This window comes from Salmo trutta, chromosome 3 (genome assembly GCF_901001165.1).
Source record: "Salmo trutta chromosome 3, fSalTru1.1, whole genome shotgun sequence".
Lineage (NCBI taxonomy): Eukaryota > Metazoa > Chordata > Actinopteri > Salmoniformes > Salmonidae > Salmo > Salmo trutta.
This window is the reverse complement of record NC_042959.1, coordinates 34,638,025-34,657,932: the sequence shown is the minus strand read 5'-3', so window position 1 is coordinate 34,657,932 and position 19,908 is coordinate 34,638,025. Positions and strand designations below refer to the sequence as shown.

Genomic DNA, 19,908 nt, shown 5'->3' with positions numbered 1-19,908 from the left:
GATCATGTGACACCGAGATTGCACACAGGTGGACTTTATTTAACTAATTATGCAACTTCTGGAGGTAATTGGTTGCACCAGATCTTATTTAGGGGCTTCATAGCAAAGGGGGTGAATACATACGCACCCACCACTTCTCAGTTTTACATTTTCTTGAATTGTTTGAGACAAGAATTTTTTTAAATTTCACTTCACCAATTTGGACTATTTTGTGTATGTCCATTACATGAAATTACAGGTTGTAATGCAACAAAATAGGAAAAATGTGTGAATCCTTTTGGGAGTGAATACTTTTGGGAGTGAATACTTTTGCAAGGCACTGTAATAGTTTAGATATCTTCACTATTATTCTACAATGTAGAAAATACAAAAAAATCATGTAAATCCCTTGAATGAGTAGGTGTGTCCAAACTTTTGACCGGTACTATACATTATATGAGACTATATGGAGAGGTTGTTAGTGAGGTCATGTACTGGAATTATACAGAGATGCATAAGGCATATGTGAGCGCAGTGCAGGGGTTTGTGTGTGTATGTGCTAGGGGAAGAGGGAGGGGAGAGGGAGAGAGTGAGCGCGAGAGAGAGAGAGAGAGAGAGAGAGAGAGAAAGAGAAAGAGAAAGCAAGTGTTAGATCTCAGTATGTGTGCATTGCCCTGCATTGTTAGAAGCTGTCCACTGGTAGTGGTGCTGAAAGTGGAGTATGGAAGAAAGAGACAAGAAAGAGGACTAAACTAAAGCAGGATCATTTCTGGCACTCAGAGCGCACTGGATTGTCTATACAGGTTTTCTTTTTGAAGTTTGGAGTCATTTGTAAGGGAACATAACCAGATATATGATTTTCAAAAGTTTGATTCTGACATCAGACTTCTCTTACCAATCATGTCTGTTTCTTTCTGACTCTCTCACTCTCTCTCATTCACTCTCTTTCTCTCGGACACCGAGAATTGGAAAGATTCAGGGGGAAAGAGGAGGGGTATGTGACGGAGGGAGGGACGGAGGGAGAGATCAGGAAACAGAGGGTGAGATCACTGTTTTTTTCAGCCCAGCAAGAGAGATTCAGAAGAGGTCCTCCTCTGAACTGCGTATCTTCTTGAATAAATATCTATAAACTCCTTCGACATCAAACATAGACTGTACCTCCAGCTGCAGAACACATTGGCACCCTTTGGCCATTCTTGGCCTGCTTTGGCCCAACTTGGAGTCAGAATGGCAGGCTGTGCCAAGCGCTGTAAACAGGGACTGGTGAAGTTTGTCCTGTCCCTGCACAAACTCATCACAGGGACTCTCAAACAAGGTATGTCACTGGTGTGTGTGTGTGTGTGTGTGAGTGAGTGAGTGAGTGAGTGTGCAAGCATGCATCCAAGGACAAGTTTGAGCATGGTCAAGTGAATATACTGTTTGTACAGTATGTGTGTGTGTGTATGGGAGTTTATAGGGTTTAAGTTGCTGTACCTGGTTTTGAGTGTCTGTTGTGGGGTTGTATGTACTGTATGTAAGTGCATGAGATTGTGTGGGAGTTTGTATACAGCTGAGTACATGTGTATGTGTGTCAGTTTGTATAGAGTTTGTGTGGATTCTCTTGGATAGCTCCATCTATCCTATAGAGCGGGGATGGGCAACTCCAGTCCTAGGGGGCCTGAATGGTGTCACACTTTTGCCCCAGGCCCAGCTAACACACCTGACTCCAATAATCAGGATCTTCAGTTCAGAATGCAATTAGTTTAATCAGCTGAGATGGGGGGGAAAAGTCTGATACCACTCTGGCCCCCGAGGACTGGACTTGCCCATCCCTGCTATAGAGCCATCGATATATCTCCCTTTCCCCGACTCTCTTTATCCATTTCTCTTTATTTGTGCCACTATCTTACTCTATCACTCTCTCTTTCACCCTTTCCTTCTCTCCCTCGCTCCCTCTCTCCTCCCCTATCTCTGTCAGAATGATGTTCATTCTTGTATAAATAAGCGGTGGAGGGAGTGAGTGCTAACGGAGGAGTGATAAACGTGATAGAGAACAACGTGTGTGTGTGTGTGTGTGTGTGATGAATGTGTGTAATAACATGTCGGCGTGGCAACGCAAGAGCGGGGCGGGGGAACACAGTGATGCTCTCACTATAGGATAAAAAGGAAGGGGTTTATTGTTGTGATTCATTGTATTATTGTGTGCGTGTTCATGTTATTGTGATTCATTATCTCATTCCACTGCCTCTATTGTTGAAGGAAAGCAGGGCAAGAGGAAGAACAAAGAGCTCAATCTCAAATACAGTACTGTACAGTACAGTACATTATGAGCCTGGAGGATATACAGCACAAGCATGCACACACACACACACACACACACACACACACACACACACACACACACACACACACACACACACACACACACCAACCTGCACACCAACCTGGACTCAGAGGTGTGATATTTTACAAATGCCAATTTGTTGTGGCTAACGTAGCTAGGTGGCTAACGCTAACATTAGCTAGGTGGCTAACGTTAGCTAGGTTAGGGGTTAAGGTTAGTGTTAGGGGAAGGGTTAGCTAACATGCTAATTAGTTGTAAGTAGTATCAAAGTTGCTAAAAGGCTAATGTTGTCCGTGATGAGTTTCAAGCAAAAAACCTCAGGTTTGCTAGACGTTCGCCTTATAAGCCTACCCAACCACCCTACGTTCCAAATGTGACATATCATACTAATTTGAGTGTCCCAGATTTACATTTGCTATGTTACGTCTAGTCTATGAGACCAGGCTGTGCGCACACATGCACAGGCATACTGCAATTTACTTTGTGCTTGGAGGGTACAACAAACTTGACAGCACACACTGGTGGTAAAGCTGGCTCTGTACTCTGAGAGAGTGGGTAAAACTGGCCTCCAGGTCACACTGAGATGATGTCATTAGGGGGCCCTGCAGAGGTTATGTTGTGTAACAAATGGCTCCTTAAAAGCTGAAAGCACACACACACGCACACACATACAAACGCATGCACACGCACACAAAGACACATACACACACAAGCACGGCATGCACAAGCGCGCACACTCACACACAGTGATTAGGAAAAGAAAGAGACCAGGGTCTGCATAACGTCAAATACACACAGACACGCACACACACACACACACACTATCTCACTGGGCTGTCTCTGCACAATCTCAGTGCTCCACAGGGAACAAGAGCTATGTCTGTATCTATGAACATTGGATTACACAATGGTCATAAAGGCAATGGGTGAGACAAAACACCACACATATTTTGTCTTTGGTAGGTATATAGATTTTTCTTTTGTGCACATTGCTTATCAATTGCTTCTAATTTCAGTTCAAACGGAGGACAAAAAGCACATCCATTGTATAATCATTAGTCCAGACAGTTGCAAACCATTTCAATTTGCAAATAAAACTAGAGTTTATATTGGACAAATTCATGTAGGTCCTTCCCCGTTCGTTCAGTTTGCGTCTGTTTAAGAAACGCTTTGAAAAAGAATCGGCTTAATGAATAAGGCCCCAGGTCTGTCTGGGCTTTGGCTCACTGAGCAGTCACTGACAGAGTAACACTGACCTCTGCTGGTAGCTGTGTAGCTCTGCTATGATATGTCAGTTCCTTTCATGACCACTAGAGGTCCTGCTTCTCTCATTGGTTTACTATCGTGATGAGGTGCAGACTGCAAGCTCATCATTGCTTACAATCATTGTCTCAAAAGACAAGTTAACAATTAAAAGATATGTAGATCACATAAATGCATTCATTCACACACTAATAGCCTACTGTAAGTCAATTTAAAATCCAAGATGGTGTAGCAGTCAGGCGTCTTTGTCTTCGTCTTGTCGTGTCCTGTGTATATATCAATCTTTTAAAATCTTTTTTCTTTGCATATATCTTTCTTAACCCCAAATTCAACATACTGTCCTGCAACCCGCCTCACCCAATGTGGTATGGATCTGCTATTTACTTTACTTTAGAATCGGAACCCCCAACGGAAGCTAACCAGCTATCTAGCTACTAGCTAGTAGTCAGCTAGCCACTGCTAGCGGTCATCAGCTAACCTTTAGCCCGGACAACTCCTGCCAGTCAACCCAGAGCTTATTGGACTTCTTTTTCTCCATATCTCCGGATTCCTACCGCAAGCTCTGAACCTCTTCACCTGGATCATCGCAGCTAGCTAGCTGCTATCCGATTGGCTTCTCCTGGCTAACGTCTCTGTCCCGAAGCAAGCACCAGTTAGCCCGGAAGCTAGGCCCATCTCCCGGCTAGCTGAAGAGGTCCATCAGCCACTCTTTGGGCTACAATACCTATTTTGCCAATTGGCCTGGACCCCTTTTATGCCGATACGGAGCCCCATCGATCCATCATGACTGGACTACGGACGTAATCCGCCCGAGGGGGTTTTTCAACAGGCTTCTCCGTCGCGACGTCCCCGTGAATGCCCATCTGCTAGTCTGCTAGCCGCGGCCCGCTAGCTGTCTAGAGCATACAGGACTGTTAGCTGAAGAGGTACATCAGCCAATTTCTTGGGCTACTATAGCTATTTTGCCAATTGGCCTGGACCCTTTTACTACACGGACCCCTGCTGATCCATCACGACTGGTCTGCTGATGTAACCGCACGAGGGGGCTACAACAGACTTCTTCCATTGCGACGTCTCTCTAAGGCCCTTCTGCTAGCCTGCTAGCCCCGGCCCGCTAGTTGTCTGAATCGCCGTGTCTCCAGCCCGCCTGGCTACTCACTGGACCCTACAATCACTCGGCTACGCATGCCTCTCCCTAATGTCAATATGCCTTGTCCATTGCTGTTTTGGTTAGTGATTATTGTCTTATTTCACTGTAGAGCCTCCAGCCCTGCTCAATATGCCTCAGCTAACTCTCTTGTCCCACCTCCCACAAATGCTGTGAACTCACCTGGTTTAATTGATGTCTCTAGAGACAATACCTCTCTCATCGTAACTTAATGCCTAGGTTTACCTCCACTGTATTCACATCCTACCATACCTTTGTCTGTACATTATGCATTGAATCTATTCCACCGCGCCCAAAAACCTGCTCCTTTTACTCTTACTTCCGAACGTACTACACGACCAGTTCTCATAGCCTTTAGCCGTACCCTTATCCTATTTCTCTGGTGATGTAGAGGTTAATCCAGGCCCTGCAGTGCCTAGCTCCACTCCCATTCCCAGGCACTCTCATTTGTTGACTTCTGTAACCGTAAAGCCTTGGTTTTATGCATGTTAACATTAGAAGCCTCCTCCCTAAGTTTGTTTTATTCACTGCTTTAGCACACTCTGCCAACTCGGATGTCCTAGCCGTGTCTGAATCCTGGTTTAGGAAGGCCACCAAAAACCCTGAAATTTCCATCCCTAACTATAACACTGCCAAAGGGGGCGGAGTTGCAATCTACTGCAGAGATAGCCTGCAGAGTTCTGTCTTACTATCCAGGTCTGTGCCCAAACAATTTGAGCTTCTACTTTTAAAAATCCACCTGTCCAGAAACAAGTCTCTCACCGTTGCCGCTTGCTATTGACCATCTTCTGCCCCCAGCCGTGCCCTGGACACCATATGTGAATTGAGGTGACCTAAACTGGGACATACTTAACACCCCGGCCATCCTACAATCTAAGCTTGATGCCCTCAATCTCACACAAATTATCAATGAATTTACCAGGTACAACCCCAAATCCGTAAAGACAGGCACCCTCATAGATATCATCCTACCCAAACCTGCCCTCCAAATACACCTCTTCTGTCTTCAACCAGGATCTCAGCGATCACTGCCTTTGCTTGCGACCGTAATGGGTCTGCAGTCAAACGACCACCCCTCATCACTGTCAAACGCTCCCTAAAACACTTAAGCGAGCAGGCCTTTCTAATCGACCTGGCCCGGGTATCCTGGAAGGATATTGACCTCATTCTGTCAGTAGAAGATGCCTGGTTATTCTTTAAAAGTGCTTTCCTCACAATCTTAAATAAGCATCCCCCATTCAAAAAAATGTAGAACCAGGAACAGATATAGCCCGTGGTTCACTCCAGACCTTACTGACCTTGACCAGCACAAAAACATCCTGTGGCGTATTGCATTAGCATCGAATAGCCCCCGACTATATGCAACTTTTCAGGGAAGTTAGGAACCAACATACACAGGCAGTTCGGAAAGCAAAGGCTAGCTTTTTCACACAGAAATTTGCATCCAGCATGCAGAAACACAAAACGTTCAGGGACACTGTAAAGTCCATGGAGAATAAAAGCACCTCCTCCCAGCTGCCCAATAAATCTACAATAATTGAGAATTTCAATAAGCATTTTTATACGGCTGGCCATGCTTTCCACATTGCCACCCCTACCCTGGTCAACAGCCCTGCACCTCCCATAGCAACTTGCCCAAGCCTCCCCCATTTCTCCTTCACCCAAATCCAGATAGCTGATGTTCTGAAAGAGCTGCAAAATCTGGACCCCGACAAACGATATCTTATCTCCATCGATAAGAGACAATACTGTGCAGCTGTATTCATAGACCTGGCCAAGGCTTTCGACTCTGTCAATCATCATGTTCTTATCGGACTCAACAGCCTTGGTTTCTCAAATGACTGCCTCGCCTGGTTCACCAACTACTTCTCAGGCAGAGTTCAGTGTGTCAAATTGGAGGGCCTGTTGTCCGGACCTCTGGCAGTCTCTATGGGGGTGCCACAGGGTTCAATTCTCGGGCCGATAAATTTTCTCTGTATACATCAATGATGTTGCTCTTTCTGATGGTGATTCTCTGATCCACCTCTACGCAGACGATACCATTCTGTATACTTCTGGCCCTTCTTTGGACACTGTGTTAACTAAACTCCAGACGAGCTTCAATGCCATACAACTCTCCTTCCATGGCCTCCAACTGCTCTTAAATGCAAGTAAAACTAAATGCATGCTCTTCAACAGATCGCTACCAGCACCTGCCCACCCATCTAACATCACTACCCTGGACGGTTCTGACTTAGAATATGTAGACATCTACAGATACCTAGGTGTCTGGTTAGACTGTAAACTCTCCTTCCAGACTCACATTTAGCATCTCCAATCCAAAATTAAATCTAGAATCGTCTTCCTATTTCGCAACAAAGCATCCTTCACTCATGCTGCCAAACATACCCTCGTAAAACTGACTATCCTACCGATCCTCGACTTCGGCAATGTCATTTACAAAATCGCCTACAACATTTTACTAAGCAAATTGGATGCAGTCTATCACAGTGCCATCCGTTTTGTCACCAAAGCCCCATATACTACCCACCACTGCGACCTATATGCTCTCGTTGGCTGGCCCTCGCATCATATTCGTCGCCATATTCGTCACCCACTGGCTCCAGGTCATCTATAAGTCTTTGCTAGGTAAAGCCCCGCCTTATCTCAGCTCACTGGTCACCATAGCAGCACCCACCCATAGCAAGCGCTCCAGCAGGTATATTTCACTGGTCACCCCCAAAGCCAATTCTTCCTTTGGCCGCCTTTCCTTCCAGTTCTCTGCTGCCAATGACTGGAACGAATTGCAAAAATCACTGAAGCTGGAGACTCATATCTCCCTCACTAACTTTAAGCACCAGCTGTCAGAACAGCTCACAGATCACTGCACCTGTACATAGCCCATCTGTAAATAGCCCATCCAACTACCTCATCCCCATACTGTTTTTTTTGTTGCTCCTTTGCATCCAAGTATCTCTACTTGCACATTCATCTTCTGCACATCTATCACTCCAGTGTTTAATTGCGAAAAGTAATTATTTTGCCACTATGGCCTATTTATTGCATAACCTCCCTTATCTTACCTCATTTGAAAACACTGTATATAGACTTTTTTTCCTATTGTGTTATTGACTCTGTTTGTTTATTCCATGTGTAACTCTGTGTTGTTGTTTGTGGTGCACTGCTTTGCTTTATCTTGGACAGGTCGCAGTTGTAAATGAGAACTTGTTCTCAACTGTTTAAAAGGTGAAATAAAATAAAAAATGATAAAAGCTTCTGCAAAGTGACATATGTCTTTATAAATAGTATAGAAGAAGAGACCTTACTTATTGGCCATTTGCTCTTTTTCATATTGTAGGAGAGACATTTTGTTGGAAAAGAAAATGTGTTGAATTGTGTATATAATATAATATAATTTAGAAAATATATCTGTTGTTTATAGAAACCCCATTTTGTTTTGGTTATGATGACACCTGCTGGACATTTAGGGTTTCACCATTTAGAGCAGCATTTAATGGCAACATGGCACTAGTCAGAGGGTGGGAAGATGGCAGAAACTAATGTTCTGTTTGAAACTGATGGCGAGTTGGCTGAAGATGAGAGAACAGAGAGTGAGAATGAGTGGACGACAGCCGCTAAAAAGAAAGGAAACAAAAGAAGTCAAGTTGTGTTTTTAGTCAGAGTGAGGGTTTAGATCAATGTTACCTGGGAGATCCAGATGAAGTCTCTCCCTTCTCATGTACAGCTAGGCTTTATGAGATACCTAGTAAGAGCTTGGTGCACAAACCCCTTCAGTTTTATAAATGCAAAAGATTTGGACATGTGTCACGTGCATGCAGGTGGGAAGAATATTGTAGGCCAGCTGAGGTTGCAATGCCTTCAGAAAGTATTCAGAACCCTTGACTTTTTACACGTTTTTTTTACTTTACAGCCTTCTTCTATGAAATGTATAAAAAAAGAACATTTCCTCAGCAATCTGATACCCCATAATGACAAAGCAAAAACAGCTTTTTAGAATTTTTTGCAAATATAATAAAAACAAAAAACAGAAATACTTTAAGTATTCAGACAATTTGCTATGAGACTCGAAATTGAGCTCCGGTGCATCCTGTTTCGATTGATAAATCCTTGAGATGTTTCCACAACTTGATTGGAGTCCACCTGTGGTAAATTCAATTGATTGGACATGATTTGGAAAGGTACACTCCTGTCTATCTATATAAGGTCCCACAGCTGACAGTGCATGTCAGAGCAAAAACCAAGCGTGAGGTCGAAGGAATTGTCCGTAGAGCTCTGAGACAGGATTATGTCGAGGCATAGATCTGGCGAAGGGTGCCAAAAAATGTCTGCAGCATTGAAGGTCCCCAAGAACACAGTGGCCTCCATCATTCTTAAATGGAAGAAGTTTGGAACCACCAAGACGCTTCCTAGAGCTGGCCGCCCGGCCAAACTGAGCAATCGGGGGAGAAGGGCCTTGGTCAAAGAGGTGACCAAGAACCCGATAGTCACTCTCACAGAGCTCCAGAGGTCCTCTGTGGAGATGGGAGAACCTTCCAGAAGGATAACCATCTTTGCAGCACTCCAGCAATCAGGCCTTTATGGTAGAGTGGCCAGACGGAAGCCACTCCTCAGTAAAAGGCACATAACATCCCGCTTGGAGTTTGCCAAAAGGCACCTAAAGGACTCTCAGACTATGAGAAACAAGATTCTCTGGTCTGATGAAACCAAGATTGAACTCTTTGGCCTGAATGCCAAGCGTCACGTCTGGAGGAAACCTGGCACCATTCCTACGGTGAAGCATGGTGGTGGCAGCATCATACTGTGGGGATGTTTTTGAGCGGCAGGGACTGGTAGACTAGTCAGGATCGAGAGAAAAATGAGCGGAGCAAAGTAATGGTTGGGAGCTGCGCAGTTGAATGCTTTGCTAACATGTCCCATATGTAAAGGAGTAAGGTGATAGAATACCCCCCCGCCCCTCCCCCCATACACACACACTCACACAAGGTGCATGGCAGGTGGACCCCTGAGGTAGGGTAATGGTGTGTGTAAAATATTCATATGGCATATGGAAAATAAAATATTTTATCCCAGTCTGTCTGCAAGGTGGCTCTCTGTCTATTTTGATTCCAGGACTAGGCTGTGACATTCAGTGGAACTATGTCACAGTACCTCCAAACTCAACAGAAGCGTGGAGAACTCTGTGTCTTTAACTCTGCTCATCAGTACCAGAGACACAGTATTCCACAGAGGAATACCAAAGAAGAGAATTTTTATGTGTTGGGGTTGTTTACTCTGTCTATTTTAGGAAGTAACAAAGAGATCAACAAAACCAATACCAGCTGGCTAGCACTGCTTTATCTTTCCACTTCAGTATGTTACACGCTCAGTGTTGTGGCTGGTGCTGCATGGCCGCCTGAATGTTGCTGCCCTGCCTGACACGTCTGATCAGACACACTGTTTTGTATTCCTTGCAAACCTCCTGTGCATTCCAGGGAGATGGAGAGAGATAAAGAGAGTGTGTGCTTCTCTATGTGAGGGTGGATCTAAAGTGCTGTCATATCACTTTCACTGAGCCAGAGAGACAGGAGGCAGAGGGAATGGGAAGGAACGACAGGGTGTGGTGGATGACTCTTGCATGTCCCAAAAACGTCACTTATCATTACCTTCCTGTTGCTATCTCTACCTCCTTCCTCCCCTCCCAGCCCCTCTGCCTCACCCTCCCCCTCACATCATTTTAATAAATGCTTTAATTATTGGCTTGGAGCAATAATAACATATATATCAACAGAAACAATTATACATGGCAAATAATACACAAAAGTAAACAATAGCTACAACGGAGAAATTCAATCTACAAGGGCTCATGTGTAACAGCTGTCGTAGAGAGGTGACCAAGGTGCAGAGTGTTGAGTGCTCATGATTTATTCCACTATGAAATACTTGGACAAAATGAAAACAAGCCAACAGTTCTGTCAGGTACAGAAAACTAAACAGAAGACAACTACCCACAAACACAGGTGGAAAAAAAAACCCTACTTAAGTATGATCTCCAATTAGAGACAACGAGGACCAGCTGCCTCTAATTGGAGATCATCCCAAAAAACAACAACATAGAAATAGAAAACTAGAACCTAAACATAGAAATACAAAACATAGAAAAACACCTCCTGTCACATCCTGACCACTCTACCATAGAAAATAACAGCTTACCATGGTCAGGATGTGACATCATGTGTATGATGGTGGGAGATATCGTCTCTCTTATATTGTGACATGCCAGGACATAATCTGCAGTAAGATCTACCGTCTCAACGTTTTCTCCTAACCAAATGCAGATTTTCTCCTCAACAAATCAGTTCAAGATATCCTACAATTCTTTATTTAAATTTCACACACGCAACCACATTAGAATACTGGCCTGAATTACCTCTGATTGAGTTGGTTTTTCAGCCATAGAGTAGGAAGTGCTGCTCATTCTCTAGTTCACCCGACCCATGGTGCTTACATAGTCTTCTCTGACCTTCCATGTTTCTCCCTCTCTTACTCTCGCTCTCCCTCAATGTCCTTTAATGCTCTAGGCATTTATCAACCTTGCTGTTCTTGTTTGTATCATCCTAGAGACTTCTACACATTTTACGATGAGGAAGAGGAACAGCCGTTTTGAAATAGTTTTGGAATGATTCCACGGTGTGGAAACACTGAATATGTAAAGCCCCACCACACTAACCTTTATGGCTCTCCACTTAACGTGCCGAGATTGGCTTAGCGTTTCACTGTGCTAAACTGCTTCATACTGAATTTAATTGTACTTTATTTCTCCCCAAGTACGAATACAAACACGGATAGACCGCTTTCAACATTTTCATATGTGCTATCTAGAACTTGAAAGGGTTCTTTGGCTGTGCTCATAGGAGAACCCTTTGAAGAACCCTTTTTGGTTTCTGGTAAAAACCCTTTTGGGTTCCATGTAGAACCCTATCCACAGAGGGTTCTACCTGGAACCAAAAAGGGTTCTCATATGGGGACAGCCAAAGAACACTTTTGGAACCCTTTTTTCTAAGAGTGTACACCGAATAGCAGGGGGAGAAGATCATTTTAATGTGTTGGGCTGTCTACTCTGTCTATTTCAGGAAGCAACAAAGAGATCAACAAAACCAACACCAGCTGGCTAGCACTGCTTTATCTTTCCACTTCAGTATGTTACAAGCTCGGTGTTGTGGCCCTGTTGTCGGGTGCTAGAGCAGCTGGTGCTGAATGGCCGCCTGAATGTTGCTGCCCTGCCTGACATGTCTGATCCGACACACTGTTTTGTATTCCTTGCAAACCTCCTGTGCATTCCAGGGAGATGGAGAGAGATAAAGAGAGTGTGTGCTTCTCTATGTGAGGGTGGATGTAAAGTGCTGTCATATCACTTTCACTGAGCCAGAGAGACAGGAGGCAGAGGGAATGGGAAGGAACGACGGGGTGTGGTGGATGACTCTTGCATGTCCGGAAAACATCCCTTATCATTACCTTCCTGTTTCTATCTTCACCTCCTTCCTCTGCCTCTTCCTCCTCTCTCTCTCTCTCTCTCTCTCTCTCTCTCTCTCTCTCTCTCTCTCTCTCTCTCTCTCTCTCTCTCTCTCTCTCTCCTCTCTCTCCTCTCTCTCTCTCTCTCTCTCCTCTCTCTCTCTCTCTCTCTCTCTCTCTCTCTCTCTCCCTCCTGTTCTGATTGATTACCGGTGCTGAGGGAGCGGTGTGTTTAATGAGAGTGCTGCCCTAATGACTGTTATTGGCATTTATGCTTGGGCCTTAGAGAGGACCTCGTTGCTGTAAATAGTTTTCTTTAGTAAAGTCATGCCGGGAATTTCAATAAGCTCTAGTCGATTCACAGGGCTCCAAACCGTAGCAGTCCTGCCAGTACAGGACAGGAAGTCTTATAGGGATCACAGAGGTGTGTATGCTATGATGCTAATGGTCCTTTGTGATTTCAGGTCATTTTTTTGTGGTTTCACTTCCTCATTTCTGTCGTTCATTTGGTAGGGCATGGCGCTTGCAACGCCAGGATAGTGTGTTTGATTCCTGGGAACACCTGTACATAAATGTATACAGGTATCACTGAGTCGCTTTAAATAAAAGGCGGATGCTAAATGAAATATATTTGGATTATATTATCACAATGCCAAAGTAGTGGCATCGGTGTGTGTGGGTACTAGTGATCCCATGGGGTCTCCTGTAAATCAGAATGCCAGTGTTCTAATGTGGTTGCATGTGTGTGTTAGCACTCCTGGTCTAATATCCATTTCTGTGTGTGAGAGCACTCACTGGTGGTCCCATGTGGTTTGGTGTGTGTGATTACACAGGAGGTTTATTGTGGTCCCAGGCAGTCCCTTGTGTATCAGGTCAGTGGTGACAGAACGATGAGCACCACTCCAGACATGTATGTCTCAGTGTATCGGTGCATGTATCAGCACTCTGCACACACACGATAGCACATACCCACTTGAAATACTAGTACACAGACACTTTGCACATGTATACGCACACTGCATACGCACAGACACAAGCAACACACACACACACGCGCGCGCCAAGCCAGTCATGTGTGAGATAATCCCAAAACCACTCACAACAGGCAGACGGCGCGTCTGCGGAATAGCAAGAGGGACTGAGAAGAGCCCCCTCCCCTCTCACTTCATATCTCTCTTTCTCTCTCTTCATTTCTCACTCAGCTGCTTTTTGCATTACCTAGAGTCAAATTCTCAAATGATCTTTTCGTCAAACTGAATATTTATCTTTCTTTCCTCCATTCCTTCTGCATCCCTCTTCCCTCTCTCCTCAAGGCTTTCTTCCCTCTCTCCTTCCGGGCTTTCAGCTTTCCCCTGTGAGGTAGAGGGAGACTGTGTCTGGCTTCTTGTTCCTCTGCAAGCAACAGTGTGTTCATCATCTCCCCACGAGACAGACAAAGAGAGGAAGAGACGGAGAGGGAAAAAGAGGGGGAGTAACAGGCGTATGTAAAGAGAAAATGGGGAGAGTGTGAAAGGACTTGATAGAACGACAGGAAGCCAGTGACAGAGAGAGAGAGTAAGAGAGAGACCGAGAGGGATAGTGTGTGAGAGAAAGAAAGAGAGAGCTAGAAAGAGAGAGCTAGAAAGAGAGAGAGACAGATGGCTGTAAACCCAGGGGTGTCAGTGTTGCCATACAGACAAAGGTAGCTCCGTAGTGCATTTGCTCTCTCTCTCTCATTCACACACACACACACACACTTACACACACAGGCATTACAACTGCGTAGGTGTCAGACGGAAGAGGAATGACACTGGCTTGCACACAGTAGCCTCATGTTCATATCTTAACGGAATCAGTTGTACCCCACACACACACACACGCACTCACACACATACTCAATCAATCGCACGCACAAACCCCGTGTGCGGCCGTAAACATGGGGCTCGTCATGGGGACCTTTTCCATGCAATCCAATAAGCAGGATCGGACCTATCGGAAAGGTAAGACCTCCGTTGTTTATTCTCAGAGTTGTAAGCTGATCCAGTTCACTGTGGGTGTGAGAGACTTGGTTGTAGGTGTATGTACTCCACTTACGTGAGTGTGTGTGTGGGCAACATTATGCACGTGAGTTTGACTGCATATGGATGCATATGTCCTGGTATCCACTAGTGTCTGTATCCATTCATGATAGGTTGTTTATGCATATGTCATTACATGTACATTGTGTGAGTGAATGTGCAAATAAATATTGGATACCGGAGGAGAGCAAAGTTACAGTGAGGAAAAAAGTGCTAGCACTTGCTTGTGTGCGTATGTACATGCGTGTGTGTGTGTGTGTGTGTGTGTACACAGCACTCTGCTAAGGTAAATAGAGGGTCCCGATGTCTATAAAAGGTGATGGTATTCACTAGCCTCAACGTCTCTCCTTCTGTTCATTGAAACAGCACCTGTGTTCTGTCTGACAAGGACAGGAAACTGTGTTTGTGAGCGCACACGCGTGTCTGTGTGTCTGTGTGTGTGTGTGTCTGTCTGTCTGTGTGTGTGCTTGAGTGCGTATTTGTCTGTCTGTTTGTCTTTAGGTTATAGGGGCGACTTTCTAGTCCTCAGAGGGGGCCAGACGAGAAGAATCCTTTGAGATGTTGTGTTGAGGAAATCACTGTAATCTGTCAGCCATTGCCTGTGGACCCAGAACTAAAGAGCATAGAACTCCCAGATGTAGAGCTATAAAATACTAGATCAACAGGAACAAGGTCTACAAGAGCATTAACCATTACAATAAAGACACTGTCCATTATCTATTCCTCTATTTAACACAGCTGAAACGGTACAGTTTCTACAGAGTTGGACCTGCAGTCCAGAGCTACAAGCTCCTGAGAAACAGAACATGTGATAACAGGCGTACAGAACCTCCGCTTCAACTTCCAGGACGTAGCTTCAGAGTGTGTGTCCCAAAAGGCAGGAGAGATAGAGGTGAACAGAGGTTTGTAATGAGAGGGGGATACAAAGAGAGAGGAGAGCAAGAGGAGGTGACAGAGAATAGGTAAAAGAGGGAAGAAGAGTGATTAAGATGGAGAGAGGTAAAGAAAGGAAAGGGATTAACATGGGTAGATGGAGAGAGGTGGAGAAAGAGAGGAGGTTAACATGGGTAGATGGAGAGAGGTGGAGAAAGAGAGGTGGTTAGCATGGGTAGATAGGGAGTGGTGGAGAAATTTGCTAAGAAGCAATTTTTTTTGTGTGGGGGGGGGGGATTTTTTTGTTGTTGTTGAAAACGATCATGAGATAAAAACGGCTGCATTGAACCTTTAACATGGGTAGGTAGAGAGAGAGAGAGGTGGAGAAAGAGATTAGCAAAGGTCTGCTGAGAGACGAAGAGACCGTTATTCAGTACAGCAGGAGATCATAGCTCTGCCGTTGCTTCCGTGGAGCCTCAGGGAACGATGGTCCTTTATCTTCTGTCACCTCTCAACACACTTACCTCCAAAAAGAACGATTTCCCCAGAGAAGATAATAACAAAAATCCATAACATTAGCGAGGTTTCCATCCAGTTGGTGACAGATTTCCATGCGAATATTCAGAAATACCGAAGTGGGCACACTATATTTCTTGTGACAAAACCAGTAGAGTTTAAAATACGATGGAAACCCATTTCAATTAACTTATTTTTTATTCGACACATGGGAATTCAACCACCAAAGGGATTTTTACGTGCGCTCCATCATCACGCACAGCCTTTCATCTGCAAGTCAACTTGATGGAAATACATCTGTGGTGGGGAAAATGTTCATGTGAATATTCTAAAAGCCGCATCAATACAATATGCACATTTTCCCCCAATTGGATGAAAACCTAGCTATAAAGAAAATATTCCACCCGTCCACCCCTCTCTTACTCTATCAAAAATGTCCTCATCCCCCTTCTTTCTCTCTCTCACCCCATCTCACTCTGTATTTAATCTCTCTCTCTCTCCGCCCTTCTCTCTGCCTCGTTCTGTCTTTATGAGGTCTGATAGGGACGTCCACGCTGCGCGCTCCCCTAAAGCTGATCTCAGGCTTCGAAGCGTTTGAAGTGTTGGGCTAATCAGGTAGAGTGAATGTGGGTCTACCTAGGGTAGAGTTTGTGCGTGTGCTTGTAGTGGGTGGGTCTTTGGGTTAATATCTCCCACAGACACAGACTAAAGAGGCTACAGCAGCAGCATTAGAGGAGCAGCACATCTCCTCTCTGCTTCTAGAGCTTAATCAGTGAGGCCCTCATCCCCCCCCCCACATCAAAAGACACCCACCAAAAGGAGCAATTAGAACTGCCAGATAGCTTTACTAGACACATGGCTCTATCCAGGGGTGATATTGCCCACAGCACTGTGCCTGTGTGTGTGTCTTTGTGTGTGTGGGTGTGTGTGAGTGTTCATGTGTGTGTATTTGCCGGTGTATGTGCTTAATTCAGTTTTTAGTATTTAATTAGCTTGATGTGCGATTGTTTGAGTGGTTGCCAAGTTTAAATTCACTCGCTTCCACGATATTTGCCACGGTTTACGTTTTCAGTTTCCTTTCCTTTTATATCCAATCCCAGAGTCTGAGATAGAGCCAGGCTTGTTCAATGATGTAAGAAGCACCCTGATTAAAGCTGGTGTGCTGAAACGTGTTGGGGTTTAATGATAAAGAAACACTTTCTATTAAAATGTCATTATAGATATCACTTGTGGTGTTCCACAAGGTTTGATTTTGGGTCCGGTATGGTTCAGTTTATATATGTTAACCCTTGGGCCATTATCGGAAAGCACGGCATTGATTTTCACTGCTACGTCGACGATACACAACTTCCCATTTCTATGTCACCAGAGGATTTTATCTCCATGGATAAATGATTAGACTGTATTAGTAATTTATATACTTGGATGGCTCACAACTTCCTCCAGCTAAATCAAGACAAGACCGAAGTAATTATTATTGGAGCCAAAGCACAGAGAGAGAATCTGGCTGCACATTTTAATTCACGGTAAATAAAGATTAAACACCAGGTAACAAACCTAGGTGCTATCATTTTAGATTCTGAACTCAATTTCGAATCACACATCAGGAATGTGACAAAAATAGCTTTTTACCACCTGAGCTTCTCTCTCAGGCCGTTTCGCTCTTAGGCTGATACAGAGAGACTCATCCATGCTTTTGTTACAAGCAGGCTTGACTACTGTAATGCTCTCCTGTCTGGTCTATCCAAGAAAGCAATTGGTCAACTGCAAAACATACACAATGTGTCACTGCTGTCTGAAGGATCGGACCAAAATGCAGCTCGTTCGTAGTGCCACATATTTATTTATTTATTCCGTGAAACTAAATGCAATACACGCAATACTTGAAACACAAAAAAACAACAAACCGTAACGCAGAGAGGAAAACACACTACTCAAAAGATAATCACCCCAAACACAGGTGGGACAAACAACATAAATATGACCTCCAATTAGAGGTAACGAGGATCAGCTGCCTCCAATTGGAGATCAACCCAAACAACACCAACATAGAAATACAAAACTAGAAACTGAACATAGAAATACAAAAACAGACAAACACCCCCTGTCACACCCTGACCTACTCTACCATAGAAAATAACAACTTATTATGGTCAGGACGTGACACAATGCTGCAGCATGGGTACTGACCAAGACCAGACGGAGAGCACACAGTACACTGGTTTTAAGGTCTCTGCACTGGCTGCCTGTGAGTTTTAGAATTCATTTTAAGATTCTTTGATTGGTTTTTAAATCAATACATGATTGTGCACCCCAATAAATATCACACACGCTTTTGAGTTATGTAACCAGTAGGTCCCTCTGACACTGGCCTTTTAACTATCCCAAAGCCCAGGACCAAGAGGCATGGAGAGGCAGCCTTTAGTTACTATGCCCCCAGCCTCTGGAATAGCCTGCCAGAGAACCTGAGGGGGGCCGAAACTGTGGACATGTTTAAAATAATTCTTAAAACACACCTTTTTAGCTTTGCTTTTCCTTAGTCTTTCAATTTTTATTATTATTCTTCTGTTTTTCATCTTATGTTTGTTTTATGTTTTTATTGTCATCGTTTTTTATTTCCGTTTTGTTCCTGTGAAGCGCATTGCGTTGCATTCATGGCTGAAATGTGCTACGTAAATAAAGCTTGATTTGATTCGGTTGTCCCCGGGGAGAGTGGCTAAACACAGTATCTCTGACATGCCCAGGGAAGATGACCGGCAGACATTTTAGATTTGAAAAATTACACTGACTTGCTTTAATGATAAGAGATTAGGGACATCTGAATTATTCAAACACCCTAAATTTCAAGACAGAACTTCTAAGAGCGACGTCCCAGCCCAGTGTTATTGTAATGAGCTGTGTGCTATAATATAGGTGTGATGGTTGATAGATGGCTTCATTGAAATGACAGAAGTGATACATGATGTAGCTGCACTGTATGGTTCTGACACATGCCATAAGACTCATATTAATACTTCATGATTTAAAACATGCCTGTGGTGTTTTTTCCCCCCATTGTGCCGCTATACGTTTATCTTGTATGTGTTTCTATATGCTTGAGTGATTATAGCTGTGTGTTTTAGTAGCTGGGGGGAAATATGACGTTACAGTGAGGGAAAAAAAGTATTTGATCCCCTGCTGATTTTGTACGTTTGCCCACTGACAAAGAAATGATCAGTCTATAATTTTAATGGTAGGTTTATTTGAACAGTGAGAGACAGAATAACAACAAAAAAATCTAGAAAAACGCATGTCAAAAATGTTATAAAATGATTTGCATTTTAATGAGGGAAATAAGTATTTGACCCCTCTGCAAAACATGACTTAGTACTTGGTGGCAAAACCCTTGTTGGCAATCACAGAGGTCAGACGTTTCTTGTAGTTGGCCACCAGGTTTGCACACATCTCAGGAGGGATTTTGTCCCATTCCTCTTTGCAGATCTTCTCCAAGTCATTAAGGTTTCGAGGCTGACGTTTGGCAACTCGAACCTTCAGCTCCCTCCACAGATTTTCTATGGGATTAAGGTCTGGAGACTGGCTAGGCCACTCCAGGACCTTAATGTGCTTCTTCTTGAGCCACTCCTTTGTTGCCTTGGCCGTGTGTTTTGGGTCATTGTTATGCTGGAATACCCATCCACGACCCATTTTCAATGCCCTGGCTGAGGGAAGGAGGTTCTCACCCAAGATTTGATGGTACATGGCCCCGTCCATCGTCCCTTTGATGCGGTGAAGTTGTCCTGTTCCCTTAGCAGAAAAGCACCCCCAAAGCATAATGTTTCCACCTCCATGTTTGACGGTGGGGATGGTGTTCTTGGGGTCATAGGCAGCATTCCTCCTCCTCCAAACACGGCGAGTTGAGTTGATGCCAAAGAGCTCCATTTTGGTCTCATCTGACCACAACACTTTCACCCAGTTCATTGGCAAATTTCAGACGGGCATGTATATGTGCTTTCTTGGGCAGGGGGGCCTTGCGGGCGCTGCAGGATTTCAGTCCTTCACGGCGTAGTGTGTTACCAATTGTTTTCTTGGTGACTATGGTCCCAGCTGCCTTGAGATCATTGACAAGATCCTCCCGTGTAGTTCTGGGCTGATTCCTCACCGTTCTCATGATCATTGCACTCCACGAGGTGAGATCTTGCATGGAGCCCCACGCCGAGGGAGATTGACAGTTCTTTTGTGTTTCTTCCATTTGCGAATAACCA

The 19,908-nt window shown here is 44.3% G+C and overlaps 1 protein-coding gene across 2 annotated transcripts in view; it reads left to right on the top strand.

Annotated features, from left to right (window-relative positions):
- Positions 1–1,025: 1,025 nt before the first annotated feature.
- Positions 1,026–19,908, top strand: part of LOC115173873 (Kv channel-interacting protein 1) — a 44,308-nt gene continuing 25,425 nt past the window's right edge. The window contains exon 1 of one of the 2 annotated variants that reach the window (XM_029732359.1): positions 1,026–1,294. In XM_029732359.1, the coding sequence (XP_029588219.1) occupies positions 1,207–1,294 (88 nt within the window). In that variant the 5' untranslated portion in view covers positions 1,026–1,206. Of the gene's footprint in view, positions 1,295–13,558; positions 14,201–19,908 lie in introns of those variants that run through there. The other variant, XM_029732368.1, reaches the window with a different exon arrangement.